The 16,897-nt window shown below is 64.0% G+C and overlaps 1 protein-coding gene across 5 annotated transcripts in view; it reads right to left on the bottom strand.

The window, feature by feature from the left end:
* The window catches only part of PIP5K1C (phosphatidylinositol-4-phosphate 5-kinase type 1 gamma), a 52,671-nt gene that overhangs the window by 16,788 nt on the left and 18,986 nt on the right, over positions 1 to 16,897 (bottom strand). For all 5 annotated transcript variants that reach the window (XM_045804383.2, XM_087867392.1, XM_087867394.1 and 2 more), the window contains exons 2-9: positions 11,479 to 11,510; positions 9,932 to 10,024; positions 8,674 to 8,804; positions 7,801 to 7,918; positions 4,548 to 4,700; positions 2,955 to 3,254; positions 2,002 to 2,207; positions 359 to 442 (exon numbers count right to left, since the gene is read on the bottom strand). In XM_045804383.2, the coding sequence (XP_045660339.2) occupies positions 359 to 442; positions 2,002 to 2,207; positions 2,955 to 3,254; positions 4,548 to 4,700; positions 7,801 to 7,918; positions 8,674 to 8,804; positions 9,932 to 10,024; positions 11,479 to 11,510 (1,117 nt within the window). The remainder of the gene's footprint in view (positions 1 to 358; positions 443 to 2,001; positions 2,208 to 2,954; positions 3,255 to 4,547; positions 4,701 to 7,800; positions 7,919 to 8,673; positions 8,805 to 9,931; positions 10,025 to 11,478; positions 11,511 to 16,897) is intronic.

Below are 16,897 nucleotides of genomic sequence, written 5' to 3'. Positions count from 1 at the left end.
GCGTCACCTGGTTGGGGACCAAACGCCTCCCTTTAGGGCCAGGGCAGCCAGTTGGGAGCCTTCCGTGGGGGGGGGGGGGGACAGGGCGGGGTATGACTAAGGAAGTCTTGAAAGTAGAGGGCACACTGCTTCTGTGAGGAAGCCAGTGCATCTGGGGAAGGGGGAGGCAGGCAGGGGGAGATGGGGGGAGGCAGGGGAGGGGAAGTGGACAGCGGGGAGACGGGGGAGGGAGGCGGTGGGGGGGCATGCAGGGGAAGATGGGGGGAGGCAGGACAGAGGGGAGGTGGGGGAGGGGGGAGGCAGGCACGGGGAGATGAGGGGAGAGGCAGGGCAGGGGGGAGGTGGGGCGGGCTCCCACCTGTAGGATTGCAGAATGTCAATGATGCCAATATGTAGCAAGAGACGCTCCCCTCGGCCGTTCACAGCGGGAATCCCGCCCATCCTGGGGAGAGAGGGGGAGAGCGCCTTCAGCACCCCACGGAGCTGTGCCACACCGGCCAGGGGGCGGGGGCACCAGGGACTGGCCCTGCCAGGAGCCCTCCGCTGGGGAGCCCCGGAGGAGCCAGGGCCCACATGCTCCCTGCAGGAGGCAGTGCAGCTGGGACTGAGCCACTCTCCACTCCTCTCCGACACTCCACACTCCACTCAAAGCTGGAGGCTGGAGGCTGCCGAAGGGCCCGGCACCCACAGGCCTGAGTGCACGCGCACACACACCCATGCACGCCCATGCACACGCTCAGCCTGGGCGGGGCCACCAGGGCTTGTGGGTGCCGCCCGGGGAGTTAGTGGCTTCACTCGGCCCCAGGCCCACCAGGCCCACACATGCCCGGCCCAGCATGGTTAGTGAGGTCACACAAGGCAGCGACTGTCCTCAGGTCACCAACGACCCCAGACCCGCCAGGCCCAGGCCCCGCAGGCTCTGCTCACGGCACTCCACGCACTGCTGAGCTCACCTGCGCACCCCGCCATCCCCTGCCAGGCCCCGCGCAGACCCTACAAACACCAAGACGGTGGGAGGTCGGGCCAGCTGCGCCAGGCCTTCGCAGCTCCCTGCCCGCCCTGTGGGGGCCTGGGGCTCTGCTCCTGCCCTGGCCCCCGCAGCCGCTGGCCTCGTGTGAACACCAGGCCAGGGGCAAGCCTCTCGGCCCCACCAGCTGGCTGTGCACCCTGGACAGCTGCTTCTACCTCCGAACCTCCGTTTCCCCAGATGATGGGAGTCACGCCTCCTCCTCCTCCTGGCCCCCCAGACTGGTCCCCAGCAGGTCAGTGTGTGGTGACAAGAAGTCAATCTCGACAGCCACCCACAGCGGCAGTTCCCCCCCCCCGAACTACTTCCACGAACGCTAAATGATATCCGGGGCTGTCTGTGGTCCTCACGACTGGGGGTGTTCCCAGCATCAAGTAGGTGGGGGCCAGGGATGCCACTCAGCCCCTCAGGGCCCAGGACACCCCCACAGAGGACGACCTGGACCAGTGTCCGCAGTGCTGGGAGCGGGGAGGGGGCACCCCATGAGTCTGTCTCCCCACCCAACCTCGAGCCCCCATGGCAGGACCGGTCAGCCCACTGAGTCTCTGAGCCTCAGGCCTCATCCTCCATCACAGCGGCCTGTTCTCCCGGGGGCTGTGGGCCTGGCACCCTCGTCCCCAGCGCCACCACCTTCGTCAACACCTTCCCGGCTTTGCGGTGGATGGTGGTCCCCGAACCCGTTCAGGGCTCCGGGATGTGGAGGGGGCGCCTGTGTTCCCCACACGGACGGCAACGGCCTCAACCTGCTGGCAGATTAATCTGGAATGCCCCGGTCATCACACAGCTGGGTGTCTGTGTGTCCACCCGCGTGACCCTCGTGCAGGCGGGCAGGCACCACTTCTCCTATGCAAACCAGGAACCGGCTGCTGACCTTCTCTTGCCCTCCCGGCCAACCCCCCACCCCCACCCGCCTCACACCTGGCACGGGGTGCGGGCGGACAAGCCAGAAGCCCCGCCGGCCCTGCGCCACCTACGTGTCATCCGACTCGATGGCCTCCCCGCGCGCCGCCCCGCCCTGGATGGACTCCATGGCCGTGGAGTAGAGCGCCTTCTGGCCGAGTGGCCGCTTCTCGTCCGCGGTGCTCTGGGCACCCTCGGCCTGCCGCTCACGCTCCTGCTGGTCGATGTTGTGCACGCCCAGCAGCAGGCTGTAGTCCATGATCTTGAAGCTCTCCAGCACCTGCCGGGGTGGGGTCAAGAGGTCACGCTCTCCGTCCTCCTGCCCCACCCCGGCCCTGTGCGGCCCCCGAGCTGCGTCTGGTCTGTGCACACTCAGTCCCCACAGACACACGGGGGCCTGTCCTAACCCCCATTTCACAACGTGGGGAGGAGACCAAGGGGCCGGGGGCCCAGGCCGGGCACTGGGCAAACAGCACCTGGGGGGCAGCATCTAACCGGAGGCCAGGCCGCCTCTCGGAGCCCGGACAGGGCGTTTCCTTCCTCCCGACAGAGCTCCCTCCTGCCTGGCAACAGCGGAGGGGCCCGGGACCCCTCCTGGCCCCAAGGTCTCTGACTCCTGGGCTCAGGCAAGCAGGTCCTGAGAGGTCTGGGGGCCCGTCTAGGGAGGTCAGGCAGTTTTCGAAGAGGCCAAGGAGCCAGGGGTGGTGGGCTGAGCGGCCAGAGCATGGAGCAGAGGGCTCTGGAAGGCCCAGCCCCACACCTGCTGGGCTGGGGGCCTCCAGCAGGGACGCCCCTCATCTCTAGAGGGGCAGGCACGACACCCCGGGCTGCACGGGTGGAGGAGACGGTGAGGACACGCCTACAAGGTGGGCCGTGGACCTGGGACTCATGCAGCGCTCGGTTCCTCCAGCGTCCGCGTGTTACAGGGGGGACAACGGAGGCTCTGAGAGACGAGGGCCCCTGAGCCCGCCGTGCTCGGCCACGGACTCTCCCGTGCATGGGGGTCACATGGGCACCACGGCCTCACCAGGCAGTCCCGCTGCAGCGTCTTGACGAGCGCGGAGAAGGTGTCTGCGTCGAGTAGGAGCCCCTCGGGCATGTCCTGGATGAAGTCCAGGTCCTTGTAGGTGGGGATGCTCTTCTCCTTCTCCTTCTTGCTGGCCCGCCGCTTGTACGTGGAGCCCTTGAGGTCGAACTTGAGGTGCATCTTGACGACACGCGGCAGGACGTTGTTCATGACCACCACACGGATGTTCTTGCCGCCCGACTGCACGCAGTACAGCCCGTAGAACTTGGGCAGCAGCGTCCTCGGGTTCTGGTTGAGGTTCTAGGGGGCGGGGAAGGGGACAGGGTCGGAGGAGCGCGGCCGCCACGGCTGCCACCTCGCTCTGCCCGGGAGCCGCCCTCGGGAAGCCCTCCCTGACCACCTCCCTCCCGGGCCGGCCCCTCACTCTGCCCTCCCAGCATTCTGACGTAAGCCAGGATCTGTCTCCCCAGCCTCAACACGGGATGCTCCAGGAGAGCCCACGACGGAGGTGTCGGGGCCGGACCCGGTGTCTCACTTGCCCGCCCCGGGGGTGACATGGGAGCCCGGCCTCCTGGCACCATCCAGGGCAAGGATTGGCAAACTCTGGCCGGAAGGCCAAGTCCAGCCACCCTCTTGTCCTCACACGCCCAGCCACAAGCTAAGAATGGCTCTAAGTTATGAAAACGTTGCGGGGGAAAAAACAGAAAACTACATCTTGTGACAGGTGAGGATTCCGTGAGGTTCACGTTTCAGCATTAAGTGAAAGCTCACTGGCGCTGGGCCAGGCCTGCCCACTCCCTTGAGGCCCACGGGGGCTTTCCTGCTGCAACAGCAGGGCTGAGCTGGGCAGGGAGAGGCTCTGTGGCTCTTTACAGAGAGCCTGCTGACCCCCGACCTAGGGGAGCCAGGGCCCCCCCAAGCATCATGCGCTACAGATGAGATGCCCCAAGAGCAGATGGGTCACGGTCCATGCAGAGCTGCCCAGAAAGGCCCAGCCCCACCTCCGCCAGGTGCCAGGCTGGGCTCCGCAGGGCAGGTGGGCACTCGGGTGGAGCCCACCCCCGTCCATGCCAGCCGCAGGACCCTGGCCACCTGGGGGATGGAAGTCTGAGGCTCCCACGTCCACCTCCGCCCAGAGGTCTATCGTGCCCTTTCAGGTTGTGAGTCACACGGGGAATGGGAAGCACCCAGCAGTTGGTCCTTTGTGACACGCCAGCTGGTGGCCCTCCCCCCTCCCCCATGCCTGAGTCACCAGCCCCATGAGACACGATTTCTGGGATCCGTGACTCAGGGGTGTCGGTGGGGGCAGGGGATGCGGAGTGAGGGTGGAACGGGTGCTCAGCCCCCCACGCCCCACCCGGCCCGGGGAAGGCCACGAGGGCCCGGATGGCCATTTCTGCCTGCCGTGTGGCGGGGGGACCTTGTGAAGGGACCCCAAGAGTGAGGCTCAGTGACCCAGCAAGGCTGTCCGGGGCCTGCCCAAGAAGCGGGGTGGTGCCCTGGGGACTCCTGGGCTCCGTGTGCCCGAGCCCGGGAAGGGAAAGGAGCTGGGGGCAGGGAGGACTGCGGGTGCCGCAGGGAAGGGCCCCTCACCATGTAGTAGCCGGGCAGCAGCTTCTGCAGGAACTCGGCCTCCTTGTGCATCACCGTCTTGATGATGAACTCATCGTCGCTGGTGACGTAGAACAGCGAGCCGCTGGCGCCGGGGTTGGACAGCTCGATCAGCGGCTCGTTGCACAGCGAGTACTGGGGGGGCAGTGAGTGGGCAGGTGGGTCGCTGACACCCCACGGGCCCAGCGGCTAGTGGACAACTCTGGAACAGGTCACTGTCAGCGTCCTTTTACAGGTGAAGAAGCTCAGAGAGGGAGACTGACGTGCCCGAGGCCACACAGCACAGATCTGAACCCTGGGCTAGCCGCCAGCCTGGGTGCTCATCTCCTGGGGTCCGGTCCCTCTCCAGTTAGTAACAGACTCCCAACTGTGTTGGGGTGCTGACACATCCGGCCACCGCTCACTTGCCAACCTCCCCCACAGCTAGGTGAGGCCACAACGGTCAACCCGGCTCACGAGCTGTCTGGAGAAGCTGCTGAGGGACTTCAGGGAAGGCTCCCTGAACGGGTGACAAAAGCTGGTGCCCCCTGACTCTGTGCCCTCCCCTCCATCCCATCTATTTCCACCTGGAATGTCGATGTGAGGGCTGGAACCCTAGTCACCACGCTGGACCACAAGGTGACCTCTGGTCCAGGGGCTGTGCACCAGAACAGCAGAGAGAGGGGGAGCCTGTGTCTCTGGGGAGCAGCCCCCACCCTGCACCTGGCACCCCCGCCTCTCTTCCCACTGACATCTGCTTCCCCTCCGTGCTTGCTGCCATCAGCCCCACATGCCCTCCCCAGTAATGTGCAGGACATTCTGTGGACGCAGGGATTTATCTGGAGGGTTTTGTTCATGGAGGGTCCCCAGCACCTCGGACAGTGCCCAGCCTACAGTCAGTGCCTAAAGGCCAGGCGAAGGAGGGGAGAGCTGGGCCCTGCAGGCTGCTCTCCTGGGCCTTTTCAGCTAGTGAGCCAATGAAGTGCTTTTCGGGATGAAAGCTGTTTGTTTGCGTTGGTTTCTGTCCCTGGCGCCCCCCCCAGAGTCCTGACTGAGTACCACTGGTATACAGCATGGATGAGGCCATGGCACGTTCCCCGCTGGGCCAAGGGCGCCAGCCCACCACACGGCAGCTGCCCAGCAAACATCTGCGGAATGACCCTGTGGGTTGCTGAAGTGCAACACGGGGGCCAGCAGATGGTGGGGGGAGGGGAGCGGACACAGGTGAGAAGCAGGGACGCGCCCTCTCCCGTGGCTGCCACGAGTGCTGCCCACCCACAGCCACGAGGCACCAATACCTACAGAAACACAGAGGCCCATGCCCAGGCTGCCCCTGCTCTTCCTCCTCACCCCCCACCCGCTCCTAGAAGGAAGCAGCGAAGGGCGTGCAGGGACCCTGTGGGGGCTGGTGTCCACAGGCCCCGGAGCCCACGGCTACCCCAAAGGCACTACAGCCGACCCCAGCTGGCAGGAGAGGGGAAAGTCCTGAGAGAAACGAGCGGTGAAAGGGGAGTGTGTGGCTTTGTACAAAAGAAGTCTGTGAGCAGAGAAGGTTCCAGAACCACACGGCTAACAGCAGCTGCCCCCAGGGAGTGACCTAGTCAAGGTATGGGGTCAGGCCTCACGGGGCCCTGGTTGCCGAGGGTGAAGTGGTGACATGTGTGGACCACCCAGCCAGGTGACCAACGGACGGGGTGGGGTCACGGGCAGACGACCACAGATGTGCCCCCTTTCTCCCTCCGAGCCCAGGGGGGCACCTGTGGCCCGAGGCCAACTGACTGCAGCCCCCGCCCTGCATGTGCCCCCTCCCCCGGCTCCCTCGCTGCTGTGCTGTCTGGGGCAGAAGCCAACACAGGACAGCCCAGCTCTCCCAAACAGTGACAGTGGATGCACCCCTGAACCTGAGGACCCGCGGCAGCGGCCAGAGAAGTCTCTGGAGCCAAGGTGGTACCCATGGCGCCCAGGGACCCCTCGGGAAGACAGAGGCACCCCGAGGCGGCAGAGCTGACAAGTGGGGACAACCTAGCCGTGTCTGAGATCCCCAGCCCTGCCTCAGGAGGGCCTCTCGGTTCCACAGGGCCTTGTCACCCCATCATGGCAGCAGGGCGTGTCTTCAAGAGGCCAGAGGACATCTAATGAGCACCCACTCAAGGCCGAGACAGGACCTCGGCCATCTCTGTGTGTCCGCTCTGGGGCCAGCACACGCCAGCTGGTGTCCGCTCCCCGCAAATGGGCACGGAGGCCAGATTACCACTGCTACGGCTAATGCCACGGGCCTCCGCTCTACCCATGAGACCTAAAATCTAGGTCGCCCCGGGGGTTGTTTCCATTCTAGAACCACCAGGCTGTCTTCACTCTGATAAGGTTGCAAGACCACAGGGAAGGTCAGTGGGGGAAGCCGTGGAGCCTGCCACAGATGCTGTGGTCCGAGGACCAGGCCTTGACCTTGGCAGGGGGCACCGGGACAGCTGGCGAACCCCTGGCCGAGCAAGAGCTGTTTCTCTGGGGAAGGACATGTCCGTGGCTCAGGGCACGAGCTTCCGGGGACCAAGAACCCAGCAGGAGCGCGCAGCCGAGGACCGCCCAGCACACAGGGAATCGAGTCGCTGCGGGTGAGGATCAGCAGGACCACAGGCCCCAGGGACGGTGGACAGTGGCGGGATCGGGTGGGCTAGACCCGACGGCTACGGATGTGCTCTCGTGCCCGGCTAAGACTTCCCGTATACAAAGTCGCCAAACAGCGACCAGACCTTCCAAAAGTGCAGACCGATCCCCCGTCTGCACATGCGCTGTAACTTCCAGGAGCCCGCTCATGCGTTGTGAGATCAAAGGGTAGGGCCTAGGTTTTGATTTTTCTAATTTGAGAGACTAAAACCGCACCAGAACTGGAGGGGATGTGCTGAGCTGGTCCCCACGACCCACCTCCCCTCAAATGGAGGCAGGACCTGTGAAGCGGCAAAGGTGACAGGACAGTCCTGTTGCTCACGCTTGGAGGAAGAGGCCTGCAGGGCAGGAATGGAGGGCCTGGCCGCCAGGCGGGGAGTAGCGTCCCGCCCGTGACATGGGCTTGGAGGCTGACCGGCCCCCAGGCAGGTCCCCCTGAGGCTCTGGCCCCAGCGCCCCCTCCACTGCAATGCTGAGCAAAGAACCCGGCTGAGTTGCACCCGAATTCCTGACCCACAGAAACCGCGAGGTAGCAGATACCCGTCTCCCTGAACTTGTCACGTGGCGGCAGGTGACTGACTACTGCTCTTACCAAGTAATCATCCGGTCGGATCCCGAAGAGCTCCCGGAAGTAGCGGAAGGCGACGGGGGCGTAGGTCTTGAACCTGAAGTCCTGGAAGTGGTGGGCAGGGGTGAGGTTGCTGCCTTCACTGTGGAGTAAGGAGGGAGAGAGGCCTATAAGGGGCGGTGACTCTGTGGGCACCTCTGCCACTCCCTGTGACCCCCAGCGGCACAACCTTCCTGGGCCCAGGGCAGCGCCCAGCGGCTGAGCTCCCACGCCCCCCCTAGGTGGGCAACCCAGAAAACGGCGTGGGGCTCCCCAGGGGCCAAAGGGCATGGCCGGCCTCGGGGGGTGTCCCAATGTCCACTCCCGCCCAGAGTAAGTTCACTGCCAGCCTCTCTCAAGGCTAGGTGCGGTCACGTGCTATGCTCAGCCAATGAGCTATGGGCAGAACAGAAATACCACGTGTCCTTTCTAGGTCCTGCCCTCAGAGGTCCTCCCTTCCCTCCTGTGGCTGGAACGCAGATGTGATGGCAGGATCCCAGGCAGCCACCTGACAGCACTGCCTGGAAAAGCTGCACAGGAGGATGGTGAAGCCACTAGAAGGAACACGGGACCCCAACACCAGGGAGCTACCTCATAGCCCTGATTGCCTAGCAGTGTTCTTCACGAGAGAGAAAAAGAAACTTCACGTTTTCTTTTCCTGTTTTCTTAAAATCACTGTTATATTGCATCTCTCTAGCTCAGCAGAGCACCGACAGCATGACTGATACAGGGTCGGACCTCCAAGCCAAGAAGAGGGCAGGAGAGGCTCATGCTATTTCCAGCAGAGAAGGGAGCTCAGGAACAGCAAAGCTGTCGGGCACCCCAACAGCAGCTCCGTGGCACAGGGCCTGGGCCTACCTGGGGAAGAAGATGCTCTCCACGACGTAGAAGTCCTGCATGAGCACGTCGCGCTCTGGCTTAGAGCTCAGATTGCCCACAGTGTAGCCGATGCCCAGCTGGATGGCCCCCTTCAGGGTGGAGGAGGTGGTCTGCGGGAAAACCCCGCTGCATCAAGACCCTCGGCCCCCAGGGTGACAGGCAAAGGAGAAGCCCCCCAGGGCAGGAGGTCAGGGCACATGTCCAGCCTGCAGCTTGACCCTGGCACCCGTCAGCATCACGGGGCCCTGGGGGACCTGCCCAGTACTTGTCACAGATGTGCTGGCCCCTGGGCTGTCACAGAGCTCACACAACCACACAGCAAGGAGGTGCCTGGCTGAGACTCAGTACCACCTCACGCAGCCCCAAGGCCTGTTTTCCGTCAAGGTTCTAGAAGGTTCCAACTTCTCAAAACTGTCCCGACTCAGCAAGGGTGTATCTACTGTCAGGATTTTCTTTTGGGGGGAGCATAAATTTAGAGTGGCATCCAAACTTCGTTTCTGTAACCCCGGGTTCCTTCTACCCACTCCCCTGGTGATTTGCATCGTCACACTGGGCAAGTGACACTACTGCTCTGTGCCTCAGTTTCCCCACCCATAGTTGGGCATGGAGACGGTGGTACCAGCCAACCTGGGGCTGCCAGGCGTCAGATGGCCTAAGCCACGGAGGCTGAAGCCTGCCCCCACTTGAGAAGGAGGGGATGGGAGTGACAGCAAATGGGGACAGGGCGTCATTCTGGGCTCATAGAAATATTCTAAAACTGACCGTGGTGATAGCTGGACATACTGCAAACACGCTTGAAGCCCTCTAACTTGGAAAAGGTGAATTACACAGTGCATCCATGACCTCTCAGCCAACTGGTATGTTAGGAAGTGCTCCCCATGCCCTACCTGGCCTGGCCTGGCTTCACCCGGGCTTCCCAACAGCTCAGCCCCACTTTCCAAGGCAAGAAAGGGGAACTGCGCTTCCCTCTTCCTCAGAGAGGTCAGTAGGGCCGGAGGGGCTGGGGGCTTGGCCAGGGTTGCCGGTGACTCCTGCAGCTGTGGAGCACGGCGCCCGATGCCTGTGACGTCCGCAACAGGCAGTAAGGACCTTGCTGGGACCAGGGGCCTAGCATGGAAGGGCCTGTCCCGAAAGCCTCTGCCTCCAGCCAGACATGAGCCCAGAGCATGCCCGAGCCTGTGTGGGGGCCCCGGGATGGTGGGGAGCCCACCCCCACCAGCTAAGGGCAGAGGAGAACCTTCTTGTAGGTGGTCTCGCCAGAGGCGTCCACGCCCCGATGACCCAACTTCTTCCCGTGGCCAGGACCCGGCTGTCCAGTCATCAACGGGGCCTGGAGAAGAGGAAGCAGGAAGCATTGAAAATCAGCAAGGAGGCGCCGCTGGGCCAGAGTGCTCTGGAAATCCTGACCAGACGGGCTGAGTCAGTGTCCTGACAAGCCACGTGGGGCAGGGACTGGTGTGGGCGGGCTCCAGGGCAGAGCGGGTGGCCTGTCACCCGCAGGGGCCACACGGCCCAACTCTGCACATCCAGAAGGGCCCACACCCAGACCGGGACTTCCGGCTCCGAGAGAAAAGCAGGAAGATCGGCAACCACAGCCCTCCTGCGTGCGTGGGGAGCAGGACCCTAGTTTCAGGGTCTCCCCTGGCACTGCTGACACTGGGCCGGGTCACTCCCTAAGGCCCCCACCCCTCGGTGCAGCCTACCCCGTCACGACAACCACAGATGTTCCCAGACATCACAGTGTCCCCTGGGGAGGACTCACCCAGCTGAGAACCCTGGGCTGGAATGACTGTGAACTGAGGGGAGAGGTCCACTGGCCGGGGCCCTCTATGGGGACAGCCATGGCAGGCGTTACAAACTTGCGTGGAAGGGACTCCACGGGGGAGCGTGGTGGAGGGGGCCCAGGCTCCAGGCCCAGGCTGGCCAGCAGAGGGAGCTGGTGCCCCTCCCGGGGCTGGACTGTTACTGACATTCAAACATCTCCTGTACACTAGCCACCGTCCACATAGCCGGCGCAGCCCTTCCGGCCTCCAGCTGAGATGTTCATACCAGCCCAGACCCACACGGCCTCTCAGCCCTGTGTTCCGCACAGCGGCCACCAGGGGGCAGGCTCTCCTCAGCAATCGGAAAGCACCGCCCCTGCTCTGCACCCCTCGCTGACTCCCCACTGCTCTGTGCTGGACACCCTCCAGGAAAGCCCTCCCCACAAGGATCCCACGTGGCAGGTGGCATCCCGGGGACATGGATGATCGGGGCCGGGAGGCCGGTGCAGGCACAGGGACGCCACACCTGGGCATCTCCTGGAATGCGGGGCTCACAGCCACACTCCCACAGGCTCCTTTCAGGACCAGGGACAGTGCTGACCCCACCTGCTACCCCAGCGGGAGGGCAGCCCAGGGCCCACGGGGCGTGGAGGTGCAGCGGGCGGGGGGGGGGGCACCCCCAGGAAAAGCTCTCTGGAACGCGACAGGAAGATGTGGACAGCTGTGTGGGGACCGGAGGTGGGGGGCTACACTGAAGGTGCTACTAATTGCGTTTCAGGCACCGCCCCGCGGCAGCACCTGACCAGGTCTCCTCCTGGGAACTCCCCAGGGACCCACACTTGCCCGGCTTCCTTCCCCCCTCTCCGGCCCTCGGTCTCCTGTCCCTCTGCCCTCACCGTCCAGGCCGGGTCCTCACTCTTCCCAGCCCACCCGCTCCCCTTCCTGAAACTCAAGAGGCTGGCAGGACTGAGGGAGGGGCCCAGGGAGACGCAGTGAGCCACCAGACCCACAGGACACTCACCTCCGTCGGGACCATCTTCTTCTGGGCCAAGCCTGCGGGAGAGAAGGGAGAGGCTTCAGCCTGGAGACAGGGGTGGCCCGCCCTGCCTTCACTGCACTCAGGTGCCCGTGACCTCACTCAGCTCCCCAAGCCCCTATGGAGGGACGTGAGGACGTGGGGTGGGAGGTGGGCAAGGTGCCGACCCACCACCGACCCCGAAGACGTCAGGTCCCCAATGGCAAACGACTGGCTGAACTGACCAAGTGCTGTCTACACCCGCAGGCAGGAGCAAGGTTTAGCCAGGAGATGCTCAGGCCGCGGGGGAATCAGGCAACCCATGGGGTCCGTGGGAAGGGGCCAGGCACCCGGGGCTGGAGCCACGGCTCCCTGGCTCCTGTCCACAAAGTGCCCCGGGAGAGCTGCTCCCCATGGAAGAGGCTCACAGGGAGGGAGCAGGACGTTTTCGTCTCAGGATCCTTCCCTCCAATCCCGGCTCCCTGTGAGAAGGCCAACCATTGCCCTCTCTGAGCCTCAGCAGCCTCACCCGGAAAGCAGGCTTCTGCTGAGGGCTGTCTGTCCAATGAGTCTGGATGGCAGATATACCCGGCCCCCTGCAGATGATGGGCTTTGCAGGTGGGAGCAAGTCAAGGCCCCGAGGTGGGGGTGACCCTGGGCTCCGGGGGGCCCTGGCATCCTCATGAGGTCCTCACGAGAGGGAGGCAGAGGGAGGGAGCCCCAGAGATGGGCAGACCCCGCACTGCTGGCGGTGAGGATGGAAGGGGGGCTGCGGGTCAGGAAGAGGCAGGAGCCAGGTCTCCCTGGGGGCCCAGGGACACCAGCCCTGCCTGTGCCTGGGTTTAGCCCATGAGACCCATTCTAGGCTTGCAACTCCCCGAGCATGCTAAGAAACGCGTGTGGTTTCAGATCGAGCTGTGGCCACGTGCCACAGCTGTAACAGAAGCTCACACACTGGGGCTCTACCATGTGTCAGGCCGGCCGGAAGGCAAGGGGCGACCAGGACAGGCAAGGCCCTCATCCTCAAGGGCTCACAGTTGGGGTGAGGCCCAGAGAAGGGCCTGGACAGTGGAGTGAGTGCCAGGAGGATGGCTTTGGGGGAGGGGTCAGGTCAGCAAGGGAGGCCTTGGGCTTTCCCCCCAGGGAGGTGGGAGCCCTGGAGGGCTGTGGACAGAGGATGGAAGGACCTGAGGCAACTGCTCACAGGCGCCTTCAGGTGGCCGCTGTGGGGAAGGGCGGGAGGATGGTGAAGGCAGGAGCCTGGGACCAGGGCGGACGGGAGGGTTCTGGTCGTTCTGGTCCCGGTGGGAGAGGATGGGCTGGACCAGGTGCAGGCAGAGAAGGGAGAGGGGTGGGCAGATTCCAGACAGGTCTGAAGCTAGGACAGACAGACTCTGCTCACTGGAGACAAAGAGAAGAAAAGCAGGGAGTCAAGAATGACTAAAGATTCTGACTGAAGCAGTTAACAGGACAGGGCGGCCTCAGCCAAGATGAGCGACAAGGCAGGAGCAAGTGTGGGGGACAGTTGGGTGCAGCGTGGCCAAGCTGCATGTGAAATGCCTGGGAGCCCCCCCCAAAGAGACCTCCAGGATCAGCCGGACCCCCAAGTCTGGAGCTCAGAGGAGGGCGGGCTGGAGACAGGACTGTGGGCATCGTCCCACCATAGACAGGGGAGGAAGTGGACAAGGCTGCCCCAGGAGGGGAGCGGGCGGAGAGGGAAGAGGCCTGAGGACCCAGGCTGGGCACTGGGGGAGGCACCACAGGGCCAGGGGAGCAGGAGTCCCAGGTGAGGGGGCCGGGGTCGTCTCAGGCTGCTCCACTTCTAACACCAGGTAGGGCCAGAGGCTGGGGACTGGGGAGTGAATGTTTATGGGAATGGGGTTTCCTTTAGGGGGATGAGAATGTTCTAGAATCAGTGTGGTAAGTTGCACCACATCGTGAATACATGAAAAACTAAATTGTAAGCTTAAAAATGTGAATTATGGTGTATGAATTATACTTACGGAAAAAATGAATCTAAGAGGACCCCGAACCTTGGGTAAGCCTGGGGCCAGCAGGGTGGAGGACGGGTGTCCTCTTTCAGCCATAACCACCACTGCCCTGTGCCTCAGCCAGATGCCGGCGACGGTCCAGGCAGGGAAACAGGCTGGGTGAGCAACTGGCCGATGCCAGGGTCACAGCTGCAGGGCTCACCAGAGGACACCCCAGCCAGAGGTCAAAGCCGACAGACCAAGGCTGGTCACTTGCCCAAGGCCCCAAGGGTGAGCCTGGGCCCATCCTGAGGCTTGGCCAGAGGCGAGCAGGTAGCAGAAGGTGCTAGAAAGCTGACATAATATTTGTTGGTTTTATGTCTGGTGTGTGGGGGGAAGAAGAGAGAAGGAAAGAGGCCGTGGTAGAGCAGGCAGAACATTCTAGACTTGGCTTGGGGGCCCCTGGCATTCCCCTTCCTGGCCAGCCTGGGGCCTCTGGGCCCAGAGCCCACCCAACTGTGCCCACCGGGGACCTCTGCAGCCCCAGCCCGAGGTCCGGGCCTCCCCGCACACACCGCTCCACCCACTTCCGAGTTATCCCAGCTTGTTGGCGGTGGCACCCTGCGCGCCCAGGCCAAGTCACCACCAGCGTCCAATACAAAGTCCTGCCAGGTCTGTCCTGCCTGGGGACCCCTCAAGGTCATCTGCGTCATGCCCGGGGTCCCCACGACGACCACGCTCCTCCTGCCTGACTCACACGCTGGCTAATAAAAGGGAGAGACGCACCCTCCCACCCAGAAAATGCTGGACTCTGTGCCAGAAGGGGCCGCAGCAAGGCTACACACGGGCCTCGGGTGAGGGGGTGGGGGTCCACCTGCCCCACCACAGCACGATGCCCGCGAGCGACCCCAAACACCTGGCCCCGGGCCCTCGAGGGCCTGCGCGAGTCTTCACAGGGTGGTGGCTGCTCAGGGCGAGTGGGCTGCTGGAGGTCAGGCACGGCAGAGGCCACGGCATGCCGTCGAGCTCCTCCCAGTCCAAGAGGTGACCCATTCTCTTCTGAACGAGCCACCCCATTTTTGAGGAAATTGAGTTTTAAAAATAGCCTGGGGAGGGAGAGACTGTGCCAGCCTGGGCCACGACCTGCCCCAGGACACAGCTGTGCCAGCCGCTGGGCAGAAGGCAGGGGGCGGCAGGGCCCAGACTGTTCGGGTGAGGGGGTGACCCACTGCGGCCCCTGCTGTGTGACCTCAGGCAAGCCCCTCCACCTCTCTGAGCCACTCTCCTCCGGTCTCTCTGTGCCCCTGCAGTGACCAAAGCTAGGGCTCCAGAGCTGGGACCCCTCTGCCTAGCCCCCCACCCCGCGCCACCACTGGGCCCTGCCACAGGCTGCTCCGATCACTTCCGTGGGGGTGACCTCACAGCCACCACAGAGCTCCCGAGGGACCGACCGGACCGCCTCCTCATGCTCGCTCCCTAGGAGCAGGGCCAAAGCCCGGCACCGCCCCCCCTCCCCCGCCCCCGAGGTACCTGCTCCCTCCTCCTGGCCTGCGGCCGCTTCCACCACAGCCCTTCCCTGTTCCACGTGCCGGCCTCCAGCCTTTACCCCGGCGCCTTCTCACTCAGTGACCGCTGCCCCACCCTGCAGAGCTGTCCTGTCCCTCCCAGCGACAACGACACCTGAGGGAGGAGGGGCCTTCTCCCTCAGGGCTGGGCCTGCCCTTAGTAGGCACCTAATGTTTGTCGACTGACTGATGGACGGACGGACAGACACCCTTCCTCTCCCCTCTGCACACATGTGAGCTGCAGCAGGAGCTTCTCCTCCACATTTGCTTGATGGGGAAACTGAGGGAGGACCGGACTCAGGAAGGACTGTGGGCCCCAGGACCCAGGGAGGAGCCTTACCACCTGTCCTTCAGCAGAATCACCCACCTCCACCTGTACAATCCATCCAAAAGCTGCCACTGTCCCTGACCCTCTCGGCCCATCACCTGGACCAGCACAGTCCCCTCCACCCCGTCTCCAGTCCCGCCCTCACCCCCCAGGCCATCCTCCCCTCAGCAGCCACCAGAGGGCGCCCATGCGCACCAACATCAAGTCCTGCCTTCCTCTGCCTACAGCCCTCCAGGGCTCCCACCTCCCTGGGGGAAAAGCCCAAGTCCTCCCTGAGGTCCCCAGGGCCCTGCACGACCTCCCTGTCCCCTCCTCCCTCTCCCCACTCTGCTCCAGCTACACAGTCCTCCTTGCTGTTTCTCCTACATGCCTGTGTCCTCCCCAGGGCCCTTGCACAGGTTGCCCCACCGAACACACACCTGAAACGCCACTCCCAAGACACTTGCATGGTTTGCTAACTTGCTTCATCTGAGACCTGACACAAATGTCACCCCCTCTGAGGTGTCCCCCAACCACTTCACCCAAAACAGCCCCTCTGAGGTCACTCTCCTCACCTCCTTGGCCTTCTCGGTCTCCCAGGCACTCGGCACTACCTGGTACCTCTGTGTTATGTCTCCCCCACTACAGGGAGACCAGGTCTGCCAGTCACCCCGACAGGCACCTTCAGAGCTCTCTGTGTGCAGAGTGCCCACCAGACATGGGCAGGAGAGGGGCATGAGGCCTGTCAGCTCCGTGCAGGGGCCGTGCCCCCAGGGTGGGGCCCCTGCCCAGAGCAGGACTGCCTGGTGCCCAGGAAGGGTGCCGGCTCCCCGTGACTCAGAGCCAGCGAGAAAGCACAAGGATGAGGCAGACAGGGCCAGCAGCCCCGAGAAGCCAGGAAGTGGTGCTGAGGCCCAGCCGCGCACACTTCCCTGATTAGCGGGAACGATCGGGCTGTCCCAGGCCTCCCGCCGCACAGGCCTCTGGAGCAGAGCCCTGCGGGCAGCCTGTGGGGAGGCTGGGAACCCCTGGGGGGCAGTGCCAACCCTCAGCCCTGGTCAGCCTTGGCCCGCCAGGATGTTCACAAGCCACACTTGCAAATCCTCTCTCCAAACAGGAAGAAAGGCTCCGTGGCCGAGCAGACGGCCGGTTCTCTGCAGCCACGTGACGCTCTGAGAGCCGAGTACAAGCGGAGGAGCCGCAGGGCGCGAGGAAGGCTGGTGGCCTCCGATTCTGCCCTCCGGGAACCCTGAGCCCCAAGGTCCAGAGACTGAGGACCCCATGGGGAGAGCGGGCAGCCCCCAGCCGAGGTGCCGGACCGGGGTGCGGGAGCCTCTTGGACTTCGTGCTGCCCGCTGACCACGGCCATGGGACTGACCCCAGGCGAGGCCGCAGAAGGACGGCGCGGCCGACGCCTGCCCAGGGACGAATTGCAAGCAAACACGCAGTTGTTTTCTCGAGCACTAAGCTCTGGGGAGGTTTGCTGTGTAGCCACGGCTGACAGGAGCAGGCATCATCCTGACGTGCGCACGGCACTCAAAGGAACATAAGATCGATTACCAGGAACTTCTTCCGGGCGGGAG

Source organism: Ursus americanus, chromosome 14 (assembly GCF_024610735.1).
Source record: "Ursus americanus isolate L20-20 chromosome 14, mUrsAme1.1.p, whole genome shotgun sequence".
Classification (NCBI taxonomy): domain Eukaryota; kingdom Metazoa; phylum Chordata; class Mammalia; order Carnivora; family Ursidae; genus Ursus; species Ursus americanus.
The sequence above is the reverse complement of the archived record's forward strand: the minus strand, read 5'-3'. Positions and strand labels throughout refer to the sequence as shown.